This window comes from Diadema antillarum, unplaced genomic scaffold (assembly GCF_040938485.1).
Source record: "Diadema antillarum isolate AM-2024a unplaced genomic scaffold, OU_Dant_1.0 seq00000855_RagTag, whole genome shotgun sequence".
NCBI lineage: Eukaryota > Metazoa > Echinodermata > Echinoidea > Diadematoida > Diadematidae > Diadema > Diadema antillarum.
The window spans coordinates 734680-747500 of NW_027271726.1; the positions used below are offsets into that span (position 1 = coordinate 734680).

Consider the following 12821-nt stretch of genomic DNA (forward strand, 5'->3'; position numbering starts at 1 on the left):
CGACGGGACAGAATAGTGGAGACCCACAGTGCTACACTCGAAACCAGTCAGAAATCAGGGGGGTGGCTGTTTCGGGAAGATAATACACCAGCTATGAGAGCTATTCACTGTTCAAAAATTAGGGATCTTTGACAGCATGTGAAAAGGCGTCTGCACTCGCTGGTGTCAGAATGTGCTCTCCTATTGTATAATGTCTTGGTTAACAACATTTAATGCTTTACAAACTTGCAGGATAAAAGTAACTCTGAAAAAATAAGTTATACAGCTAAACGCAACTAACATGACCAAACTCCTCTTTTTCCACAATCTCCTCTTTTTCTCAGTTTTCTCCACTTTCTCCGGCCGAGAAGAGAGAGAGACCCAAGGCCGAACATTCCACATTATTTACGGTGGACAGCTTGACCACCACCAGGGTAAAGAGGGGAAGAGAGAGGAAGAGAGAGAGAGAGGGAGAGAATGGAAAAGCTAGGCAAGGGGGATTTTGGTTAACATCACCAGCCGGAGTCATGGCAGAGGTGCACATTAAAGGCTCGATGTCATTAAAGGGCAGCCTGAGCATTCACACTTCAAACTGTCACAATCTACAGCGCTTGGCTTTTACAACATTCTCCGATATGCATAACTTTATGATATCATCGTACTTGACATACATCAACTGGTATATGGTTTATTAACATGCACTACCGCATCATTTAACAGTCCATGTTTAATTTCTCTTCTGTTGTCCTACAAATAGTACAATGTAACAATTTACACTATAGAGTAAGTGATCATTCCTTGTGTCACTGTTCACCATAAACTACCTCAACAATTAAATAGCCATCACCGGGGTTACATGTGTATCTGGCTATTTAAAACAACTGCAATTGTATAACTGCTGTAGATCATTAATTATGAAATACAATGTTATAAACTTGCAAATCTGCAAATGCTATATACATTAAAGTTGGTTTGTCAGAATGACAAATTACACGTCTTGAAATGACTTGTCACAGTCCTACTTTCAGATTAACTTGTAAGTATTATTCTTCTGAAAGGTGGTAAGACACATATCCCACATGAAATCATTGCTTAATCACTGGAAAGATCAGTAGTGATCTGGAAATGTATACAACCTATACAAGGTGGTAATCCGATACAAAGTGGGCAACATTACCAATGAAACAAGGATAATTCAAGCTTACCTGTTTCGGGAAGATAATACACCAGCTATGAGAGCTATTCACTGTTCAAAAATTAGGGATCTTTGACAGCATGTGAAAAGGCGTCTGCACTCGCTGGTGTCAGAATGTGCTCTCAGTGAGTGAGAGCAATCTCTTCCCTAAAACGGGCAAAACCACTGGTTTATAGAAACAGCTGCTAGGCTGAGCCTCACCCTTACATTCCAACGTTTAGGGTTGGGGGTCATTCTTGGTAATGATGTAACATACTTGACGAGAGTTGAAAGCTTTATACTCATATGGATGGAGAGGGGGGAGGGGGTTCTCCTTCCATCTACAATAATAATGTGCGGGGAAACTGCACATAAACATGCGATCAAAAAGTATGTATACACAATTAATGCATTTTGTATAACATTTTAAAAAAGAGGTTGGGGTAGAATGTTTAATGCTATTCCTACAATATACTCAATATCAACAAGATGAATTAAGTCAATCCATATTCCTGAACCATATTTGTCAACAGCGAGGGAACAGGACCTGACATTTTCCCCTCCTAGAATCATGTCGTCCCGACATGACGCTATGGAAGTAAGTAAGCATGAAGCAAGGCAAGACTCTGCTTTTGCAAAGCCAACTGCTCTTCAATGAGCTTGACTTTCCTACTCCCCAGAGTGCCATACCAAAGTCGGTCAGGTGGAACCCGACGCCTTGAAGACCGTCTACGAGGTATGGGTTGTTCTTCCGCTACATCGGACTGGGTTGACGGCAATGACTCACCTTCCGATGTGTCATCCGTAGCTTCATGTTCAATGGTTTCCTCTGCCTCGCCTACATCAGTCACTTCGGGTAATTCTTCTTCAGGCTCCCTCTGTTCAGGTATGAATTCCCCGGCATGAGGATTCAAGATGGGAGTGGGCTGGTCTGGTTTACTAATGGATAGACGTCGGCGGGGAGCCGGGGTTGGACGAGTTTCAATGACAACAGGGTCCAAAATATCCTGTATTACAATGTCCGAGTCGGTAGATGAATCATCAGGGCCACGAGATGGCTGAGGGTTCTTAGCGGCTAGTCGCTTGGATGTCCTGGGCCGTGGTGTCGGTGCTGGTCTTGGGGGTGTGACAGGGATGTCTCGTTCAGATGGAAGGAAGCCACATGGGAGGAGAAGGTTTCTATGGAGTGTACGTTCAGGGCCATCATCGTCCATCGGCTTAACGACATAAACAGGCATGTCAGCACTGATTCGCCGAATGATGCGATATTGTTTACTTCTCCACCGGTCTGCCAGTTTGTGTTTGCCTTTGAGGCCAACGTTCTTCACCAATACTCTGTCTCCAACAGCCAGGGCATGGTCCCGAACAGACACGTCATGACGCTTCTTCTGGTAGGCCGCATTCTTCTGGGCTTGGGTAGCAGCAAGCTTATGGGCTTGGTTTAAGCGGCGGCGCAGGTCTTGGATGTACTTGTGATGGGACTTGGCGGAGGCTTGCGGCGTGGTGATGCCAAACTGCACATCAATGGGTAGACGGGGCTCTCTCCCAAACATGAGCATGTAGGGTGATGCTCCCGTAGAGGTGTGTCTCGTGCAATTGTACGCGTGCACCAGGGGTCTAACGTAGAGCCGCCACTGCTGCTTCTTGTCGTCCTCAAGGGTGCCAAGCATGTTGATAAGGGTCTGGTTGAACCTTTCTACTTGGCCATTCCCCTGAGGATGGTAGGGAGTCGTCCTGGATTTACGGATGCCAGCCAGTTGGCATAGCTCCGAAATAAGGCTGGCTTCAAAATCTCTCCCCTGGTCGGAGTGCAGCCTCTCAGGAAACCCGTAATGGATGAAAAATTGTTCCCACAGCACTCTTGCAACAGTCTTGGCCGTCTGATCTTTGGTTGGATATGCTTGCGCATAACGGGTGAAATGATCAGTAATGACTAGTATGTTGGAAGTATTCTTGTTGTCTGGCTCCAAGGACAGGAAATCCATGCATACTAGTTCCATGGGGGCAGTCGTTGTAATATTAACTAGGGGTGCTGCTCTCTGGGCTCTCTGCTTCCGTTGCACACACCTCTCGCAAGTACGACATCTGTGCTCTACTTCTGCATCCATACGCGGCCAGTAGAACCTGGATCTAAGGAGGTCGAAGGTCCTCTCTTGTCCCAGGTGGCCAACGTCATCATGGAGAAGGCGAAACGCTTCTGCTCGATGGCTACTTGGTAGAACGAGTTGTCTTGCCCGGTTGCCTCGAGGAGCGGTGCTCACCTTGTATAATACACCGTCGTCCATTTGGAGGTTTTCACGATGCCGCAGGATCACTCTGGCTTCCTCTGCCATCTCTGATCTCATCTTCGTTGTTAGAGGAGTGCCACTCTCTATGAACTCGATAACTTGGCGGATGGGGTCATCTTCTAGCTGCAGCCTTCTCCAGTCTGCAGGACTTAAGCTTGGCAATGCAGTTTCTCCTAAACCGCCTGAGGCAAAGTCATCAGGAATGGCCCCTTCTGAATCAGTAATGACATCCACTAGGGCACACCCTCCACCATCATTCTCTGCATCTTCACCCTCAGTGTCCTGGCCAGAAATGCTGAATTCATGACTCTGACAGACTGCTCGGAATGCCTTTTGTGAACAGATACCATCACTAGGGTCTCTGAGGCGTTCTTGGAGTCTGAAGATCTTCTCTTGTGTGCTCATGAATTCCTCGTCATCCCCGAGAGAAGCTTGGGGTATTCTGGATAAGGCATCTGCATCTGCGTTCGTCTTGCCAGGTCTATACTTGAGTGTGAAGTCAAAGTTAGCCAGAGCTGCCAACCAACGGTGACTCGTCGCATCAAGCTTTGCCGATGAAAGAACGTAGGTGAGAGGGTTGTTATCTGTCACTACTGTGAATGTGGCACCATGGAGATAGTCTATGAACTTCTCAGTGACGGCCCACTTCACAGCCAGAAATTCTAGCTTGTGAGCCGGGTAGTTGGCCTCACTCTTGGAGAGTCCCCTGCTAGCATAGGCTATGGGCCGCTCCTTCCCATCCACTTGCTGATAGAGCGCAGCACCTAGCCCACTCGTGCTTGCATCCGTATGAAGGATAAAGGGTGCAGTATAATCTGCAAAAGCAAGGATGGGGGCTGAGGTGAGCATTTCCTTCAGTTTGCTGAAAGCACTCTGGCATTGTGAGTTCCAGTTCTCACCAAAGGGCGTTGTTGGTTTGGGCCTCATGGCTAGTGGTGCCTTTGTTGGCTTCCTCCCCCTCCTTCTGATAGGGTCGTAGTCTTTCATCAAGTCGTGGAGTGGTTTTGCAATTCGGCTATATTCGGGAATGAAACGCCGATAGTATCCAGTGAAGCCCAAAAAGGACTTCAACTCTCTAGCTGTTGCAGGAGTTGGCCACTGCTGGACGGCAGACACCTTGTCAGGGCTGGTGCTCACTCCCTCCTTGGAGATCACGTGTCCTAGACATTTAACTGAGGTTTGAGCAAAACAGCACTTCCCCGAGTTGAGTTTGAGGCCGAATTCTCTAAGCCTGGTGAAGACCTTTTCGAGGCGGGTGAGGTGCTCGTCAAATGTGGCGGAGAAGACCAACAAGTCGTCAAGATACACCAGCACATCTGTCATAGCCATGTCTCCCATGCATTTTTCCATCAAACGCTGGAATGTGGCTGGGGCATTCGTTATTCCTTGGGGCATCCTGTTAAACTCGTAAAAGCCAAGAGGGCACCAGAAGGCTGTCTTTGCTTTGTCCTCTTCCGCCATTTCCACTTGGTAATATCCAGATTTAAGGTCCAGTGTTGAGAACCAGACTGCTCCAGATAGGGTGTGCAGGGTATCTTCTATCTTTGGTATGTTGTATTGATCCCGTACTGTCCTGCTGTTCAACTTCCTGTAATCTATACAGAGCCTCAAGTCGCCATTCTTTTTCCTAACGAGGACAATTGGTGATGCAAATGAGCTTTGCGAATCACGGATGATCCCTTTGTCCTTGAGCTCTTGTAAATGGCGACGAGTATCTGCATAATCCGCAGGAGGAATACGCCTGGAACTCTCACGAAATGGAGCATCATCTGTCAGGCGGATTTGATGTTTGACTGCTGATGTGCGGCCAATATCCAGGTCGTCTCTGGAGAACACATCTTGATAGGACTGGAGCAGCTTGGCTAAGCGTTGTTTGTCAGCTTCGCCAATCTCAGTAGCATCACATCCTACTGGAGGAGGAAAAGGCTGGGGTTCTTGGGGAGCACTAGTTTCTAATTGGTCTATTAGAACTTCAGCAGTATGAACCGTAGCGATAATCGATCCTCCTGGAATTTCAATGTCATGCTGAGATGTATTGGTGACGATTACATCCACGTCACTGTTGGGATCTTGAGGCAAAGTAATCACGCTCCTTCTGATCAGCAATCCAGCTGGTGGAAAACATCCTTCTCCTTCTTCAATCATGACGGTTGGGGAGGATTGGAGAGGGGTTTCGACAACACCTGTAACCACTTTGGTCTCGCCTGCCTTCATGTGAACACTCACCTTGTTGGGGAGTCGTACTGCAGGTGGCTGAATATCCGGAACACCATTGGATGTTGCATCCAGCTGGTGAAATGCTGAAGTGAGGGCGTTATTCACCTTCATGGTCTGTAGGAAATTTGCTCCCATCTTCTGCTTGCAGCCTTCAAGCATCCTTCGCACTACATTGGTATTGGTGCCCATGAGGAGGGGTGCTTTCTCACTGCCGTCTCTTGTAGGGGTTACCAGTGCTAAGGTGGTTGTCTCCACCTCAACACCGGCTTTGTCTGCTGGGAAGTGCAAGTGGATTTCAATGTACCCTATGTAGGGTATTTTGGTACCACCTGCACCAACCACAAGCAAGTTGTCGAGAGGCTCCAGGGGGCGATGTTTTAGATGTTTATGGTAAAACATCTCAGACACACAGGTTACCTGAGAGCCGGTATCCATCAGACACTCACAAGAAATCCCATCAACCTCCACCGTGACTATGGGTTGATCACCCACAAGTGAGGAAGGCAGAATTTGGGATCCCACTTTAGTGGGAGATTGATGAGATTGATCTTGGACTGTCTTGACTCGCCCTGTGGGACGTCTTCTTCTCCTTCTGGCCACCTGTTGTCCCACTACTGGTGGCCGCCATCGTTTCCCTGACCCGCAAACCTCTCTGCCATTTTCTTTTGTACCCTCGTAGGATTCGTCTCATTGGTGCATTGATCAAGGCGATGTCCTGGTTCCCCGCAGTTGTAACAGATCAATGGGAAACGACGTCCGCGGGGTGGGCGTGTAGGGGGCGCTCTGGAGGATTGAGGATCTTGCTTATCCTTCACCTGCAATTGTTGTTGGAGGGTCACTACAAGATCCTCGAGTTGCTTCATCTTGATGGCAATGGGGTTGCTATCAGAATCCTTATCCTCACGCTCCACTGACTGCGCTTGCACGTGGGCAGCTCTCTTGGCTGGCTTTGCAGCTGCCTTCCTTCGTTCCTCTTTCTCCATTTGTTTCTGCTCCTCTGTCCGGACCTCATGGAGAAGCTGAACAAAGCTAAGAGGCAGGTCTCGGCCCCGAAGGTCCAAGGCCACGAGCAGAGCATCATTATATAAGCAGCCCCTTAGGAACTGACTTGTACGGAATTTGCTGGTTCTCGATTTTTCTATAGCTCCCCGATCTTCGGCCTTTGTAATCCGGTCTTGGAGGCGGACCAAAAACTCTGATGCAGTCTCCCCATCGTATTGGAAACATGAACACACCTGCAGGTACAGCTCCTCCGCATCAGCAGTTGTCCCGTACGCCTTCTCTAACCCCTCTACGCACTCTCTTGCTGTTGCCCCAGCCCCTAAAGCCCAGACAACCTTGCTTGCCGGGGGAAGGAGGGCCTCCACGATCCTTGACAGCTTTTCGGGCTCCGACAAGTCCGTGTCGTCCACCAGCTGCTGAGCCGGCCGTCTCCACGTGTCAAAATCTAATTCCCCATTGGGGACAGGAAGTTTCCCGGAGAATATCCGCAGGCGCCGCCTATTGACTGAAGACGACGACACAACATGCCTCACGATAGATTCGGGAACTGTGGTTGGGGCAGGACTGGAATCTTTAGGGGGCTCTTTCGTTGTGGGTTTTATCCCCAGGGATTTTGTAAGGTCCTCTAATGTTTTACCCTGGGAAGCTAAGAACTTTTCCAATTCATCATTGAATTCGGCCATTCTAATGCTGTGATTACTGCCAAGAACTTAAAATATAGAAAAAGTGATTGAAAATTACTATTGAGTGGCAATCAACAGTGATTGTTCTCGCATTCCATGAAAGAAACAATAAAAAAATCAAAATAACATCCAATGAACAGGGGATATAAAAAAATGATTGAGCGTTTAAGCATACACAAAAATTATACAATCATACAACAAAAGGGATGCTCAATTGTTCAAAAATACAAGCAGTTCTTAAAACTTTGTTCAAACGATAATTGGGGTGAACAAAAAAATTGTACCTAAATTAATTCAAACCAATTAAATTTCTTTACTTAACTCAATTACATCCGGGCAGTGCCTCCATTTTTGTCACAGGTTGATTCATAACCTGGCCCAGTTCGGGTTTTAGATTACTCACAGGAGATTTGATAACAGAAACTACATAAATAAAACAATCTTCACACAATCATCTTTGGTGCCAGATTCTTCTGCAAAGATATTAATTTATTTTATCTCACTCTCGACCGCAGTGTCGAGTTGAGTAAAATATAATGACACCTTGGTATGTGAATGAAGGTATGGCTCAATGTACACAACTGAGTTTACACAATATTATCCACTGTTACTTCAATTTAACACAGTTATTAACAATTGACGTTCACAACTGAGGGTGGTTAACAATATAAACTTCTCTTCGGACAAGTCAGCTCAGTCGACCAGGGTGGAGAGCGTTGCCTTGGCGACGGGACAGAATAGTGGAGACCCACAGTGCTACACTCGAAACCAGTCAGAAATCAGGGGGGTGGCTGTTTCGGGAAGATAATACACCAGCTATGAGAGCTATTCACTGTTCAAAAATTAGGGATCTTTGACAGCATGTGAAAAGGCGTCTGCACTCGCTGGTGTCAGAATGTGCTCTCCTATTGTATAATGTCTTGGTTAACAACATTTAATGCTTTACAAACTTGCAGGATAAAAGTAACTCTGAAAAAATAAGTTATACAGCTAAACGCAACTAACATGACCAAACTCCTCTTTTTCCACAATCTCCTCTTTTTCTCAGTTTTCTCCACTTTCTCCGGCCGAGAAGAGAGAGAGACCCAAGGCCGAACATTCCACATTATTTACGGTGGACAGCTTGACCACCACCAGGGTAAAGAGGGGAAGAGAGAGGAAGAGAGAGAGAGAGGGAGAGAATGGAAAAGCTAGGCAAGGGGGATTTTGGTTAACATCACCAGCCGGAGTCATGGCAGAGGTGCACATTAAAGGCTCGATGTCATTAAAGGGCAGCCTGAGCATTCACACTTCAAACTGTCACAATCTACAGCGCTTGGCTTTTACAACATTCTCCGATATGCATAACTTTATGATATCATCGTACTTGACATACATCAACTGGTATATGGTTTATTAACATGCACTACCGCATCATTTAACAGTCCATGTTTAATTTCTCTTCTGTTGTCCTACAAATAGTACAATGTAACAATTTACACTATAGAGTAAGTGATCATTCCTTGTGTCACTGTTCACCATAAACTACCTCAACAATTAAATAGCCATCACCGGGGTTACATGTGTATCTGGCTATTTAAAACAACTGCAATTGTATAACTGCTGTAGATCATTAATTATGAAATACAATGTTATAAACTTGCAAATCTGCAAATGCTATATACATTAAAGTTGGTTTGTCAGAATGACAAATTACACGTCTTGAAATGACTTGTCACAGTCCTACTTTCAGATTAACTTGTAAGTATTATTCTTCTGAAAGGTGGTAAGACACATATCCCACATGAAATCATTGCTTAATCACTGGAAAGATCAGTAGTGATCTGGAAATGTATACAACCTATACAAGGTGGTAATCCGATACAAAGTGGGCAACATTACCAATGAAACAAGGATAATTCAAGCTTACCTGTTTCGGGAAGATAATACACCAGCTATGAGAGCTATTCACTGTTCAAAAATTAGGGATCTTTGACAGCATGTGAAAAGGCGTCTGCACTCGCTGGTGTCAGAATGTGCTCTCAGTGAGTGAGAGCAATCTCTTCCCTAAAACGGGCAAAACCACTGGTTTATAGAAACAGCTGCTAGGCTGAGCCTCACCCTTACATTCCAACGTTTAGGGTTGGGGGTCATTCTTGGTAATGATGTAACATACTTGACGAGAGTTGAAAGCTTTATACTCATATGGATGGAGAGGGGGGAGGGGGTTCTCCTTCCATCTACAATAATAATGTGCGGGGAAACTGCACATAAACATGCGATCAAAAAGTATGTATACACAATTAATGCATTTTGTATAACATTTTAAAAAAGAGGTTGGGGTAGAATGTTTAATGCTATTCCTACAATATACTCAATATCAACAAGATGAATTAAGTCAATCCATATTCCTGAACCATATTTGTCAACAGCGAGGGAACAGGACCTGACATATATATACATAATATATGTATATATATATATATATGCATATATTTATTTATTCATTTATCTATCTATCTATCTATCTATTTATCTATCTATCTTTGTATGTTTTCACAAAGTCCTAGTGATAATGATCAAGGTATCATACGTATTAGGTCTAGGTCCTTAGGTATAAATATGCCTAATTAAATATTATGAAAGACCTCTTTGCAGCATAAGAAGAGAATGAACATTTTCAAACCTTTGGGTTGAATTTCAATTCCAGCCCCTCTCTGCTCCTCCTGACCCCTATCCTGCCCCTCACCACGTACTAATCGCCACTATAAGGACCATGCTATTACCATGTAGCTCCATGCTATTTCTAACGAACAGTATGTAAGCACGACAATGATAATTGTGTACTTAATCCACGTCGTGTTTGCACATTCAGCGCTAATAACCCCTCCCCAGTGTGATTCCACGGCCATTTACCCGCCAGTTAATCGAAGTTTAGCACCGCTGTGATTTTATCGTCACCACGCGCACGTAGGTCCTCTCAAGGTACCTGTAGCTCTCCGCAAATCAGTATTACACTTAATCTGTTAACGTCATTCCGATATTGTACAGTCTCGACTGATCTGGTGATCTTGTAGTTATAGGAAACATACTTAAAAGCTCATAGTCACTCTAGTGTATTGGGGCGATGATGTTGTGTGATTTGATTTATGAACATTTCCTTCCAGCAGTCAGTTATGAAATGCAGGGAAACGTTGTAATTTGTCGTTTAATACCAATCCATTGATGGTACTACTTGAATACACAGAGTTTATTCCACACATTTTTATAAGCAATGTTGTCATGTTACATCATGTTCGCCCTCTTTCACAGCGTAGATAATCATCAAAGGTTTGCTTATAATAATTATAATCAATAATTATGACTAATTATAGAATTTAGGTGGATTACAATGTTATCACTAAAATTAACGATAACGACAATTAAGAAAGAGTAGAAATCGCAATAAGAGTGATAGTGATAGTAATAGTAGTAGTAATTGTAAAAGCAATAATAATAGAAAATACTGATAATGTTGATAGTAATATTAAGACTAATAATAATGCTGTTGTTACTATCTATAGGAGTAACAAGAACCACGGTAAGGATGGTGATGATGATAGTAATTATCTAGGGTTATATGGCGCAAACTCCACTTACCTAAAGCCATTATTTACCAGCAAAAACCGAGATCTAGTGCTTCAAAATAGTTCTACAATATGAGTGAGGGATAGAAACAACATGTGTAAAAAAGCTGATCAGTATAATCAATGTTAAGTATTGTTAAATAAATAGAAAAACTAGAACAATAGTTATAATAACATTATTTCTTGACTAAACCGTCTACAGTTATGGTTTAGTGAGAAAATAATGGTATTATACAGATATTGACTGGTACGGGGTGGAATATAACATTCTTTGGACCGCCAGGGAGTTATATTTTCCCAAGGGATTATATTTTCCCGAAGCGCGCAGCGCTGAGGGAAAATATGATCACGAGGGAAAATATAACTACCTGGCGGTCCAAAGATTGTTACATTCCACCCCCTACCAGTCGATATCTGTTATATTAGATGGCCTTGCCCTCGATTGTGCTTTACAGAAGAGCCTACACTAACGTCGTATAGCCTAACCGTTTATACGCTGATGTTAGCCCGACCAGACGCTGTGTGCGCGCTGTCGCGATTTTGTAGTTACATAAAGCGGCGACTGGACTGTGTAGTTGCTAGGCTCATGTCCTCTATAAACGACAGGAGACCCTAGGGTCTACTAACGTTACCGTTTAATAGGCTCAAATCAAGTAAACTACGCTTGGGCCCTACAGTTAAATTAGGCTCAGGTCCAAAAGATGTTTTAGGGTCTACTCACAAAACAAATCTAACTTTAGGCCTTAAACATTATGGCCTACTGCACTGGGCAATTTTTATCATTTGACATTTTGTTTCTAGGCCTATAGGTAGGCCCTAACGTTATAGAAGTATAGATCTAGATTCTATGTCTACATTCTAATTAGCTCTGAGTCTATTAAACACATAGAACCTTCTAACAGTTACATGTTTGTTAAATGTTATAGGGCCTACGGTACTAGATAGACTCTATTATTACTGCAATAGACGTAGGACCTAGGCCTAACGTTACCTTCTGTCATCAGGAATCTGCAGCAATTTCAAAATCAGTCTTTTCCCCCTCTGTTGCAGAGATGAACATTGTAGAAACACTTCTCGGTGTCGTACAGTTAGTCCTCCACAACCGTGGTTTGTTCGATGTAACGTTAGGCCTGGATCTAACGTTAGTCTAACTCGTCGTTAAGTTACGTCAATACAAAGATGCATGAATTGCCCTCGTTCTAAGAACTGAACTGAACAAAATGTCTCTAGACTATTAACTCGCTTGGTTTAGGCCATGTTTTCACTATCCTCCAAAATCTTATCGAGCTCGTCGTCGGTTATTACAGACAAAACTGGGCTCCATTTTGAAGTGTGAATCCAAACTTCGCGGGCCGGCCGAATGATACGTGCATCCGGCCGTAAACGGTACGTGTACATTGGGTAGCCTATGTAGCATGTATTTATACACTGTACGTAACGTTTAGCTTCCCGAATTCCATCCACACGTACAAGGCATGTTCTCTTGCAGGCCTAGCGCATGACGCTACTCCACGCCGCGCCGTGCCGTCTACTCTCTCACGTATCGTGTGTGTGTGTGTGTGGGGGGGGGGGGTTGAGTGGGAACAGATTATATCGATCCAGACTGCAGTTATCGATAGTAATCGTTTGCTCCTCCCAGTTACCGACGTGGTCCCACACCCTTATATTGGTGTAATTGTTTGTTTTTCAACCGTAAGAGGGCGACACACATGGAAAAAATATATTCAGTTGACCAGTTGGTCAATATAACGAGCTGGGAAAATATAACATTTGCGATCCTCGCAAACAGCATCACGTGATGAGCTCTCGACCAATCACATACCAGGAACTGTCTAAGCCATCTAATATTTCCTTATATTTCAGGCTTTATTGC

At 44.3% G+C, this 12821-nt stretch overlaps 1 protein-coding gene across 1 annotated transcript; it reads right to left on the minus strand.

The window, feature by feature from the left end:
* Positions 1–6269: 6269 nt before the first annotated feature.
* LOC139740483 (paraneoplastic antigen Ma3-like) lies at positions 6270–7343 on the minus strand. The gene has a single exon (XM_071651078.1). The coding sequence runs from the start codon at positions 7341–7343 to the stop codon at positions 6270–6272; it is 1074 nt and encodes a 357-aa protein (XP_071507179.1).
* Positions 7344–12821: the final 5478 nt, after the last annotated feature.

Excerpts from the sequence above, each read along its gene's own strand:
- LOC139740483 (XM_071651078.1), bottom strand. The coding sequence starts at position 7,343 with ATGGCCGAATTCAATGATGAATTGGAAAAGTTCTTAGCTTCCCAGGGT.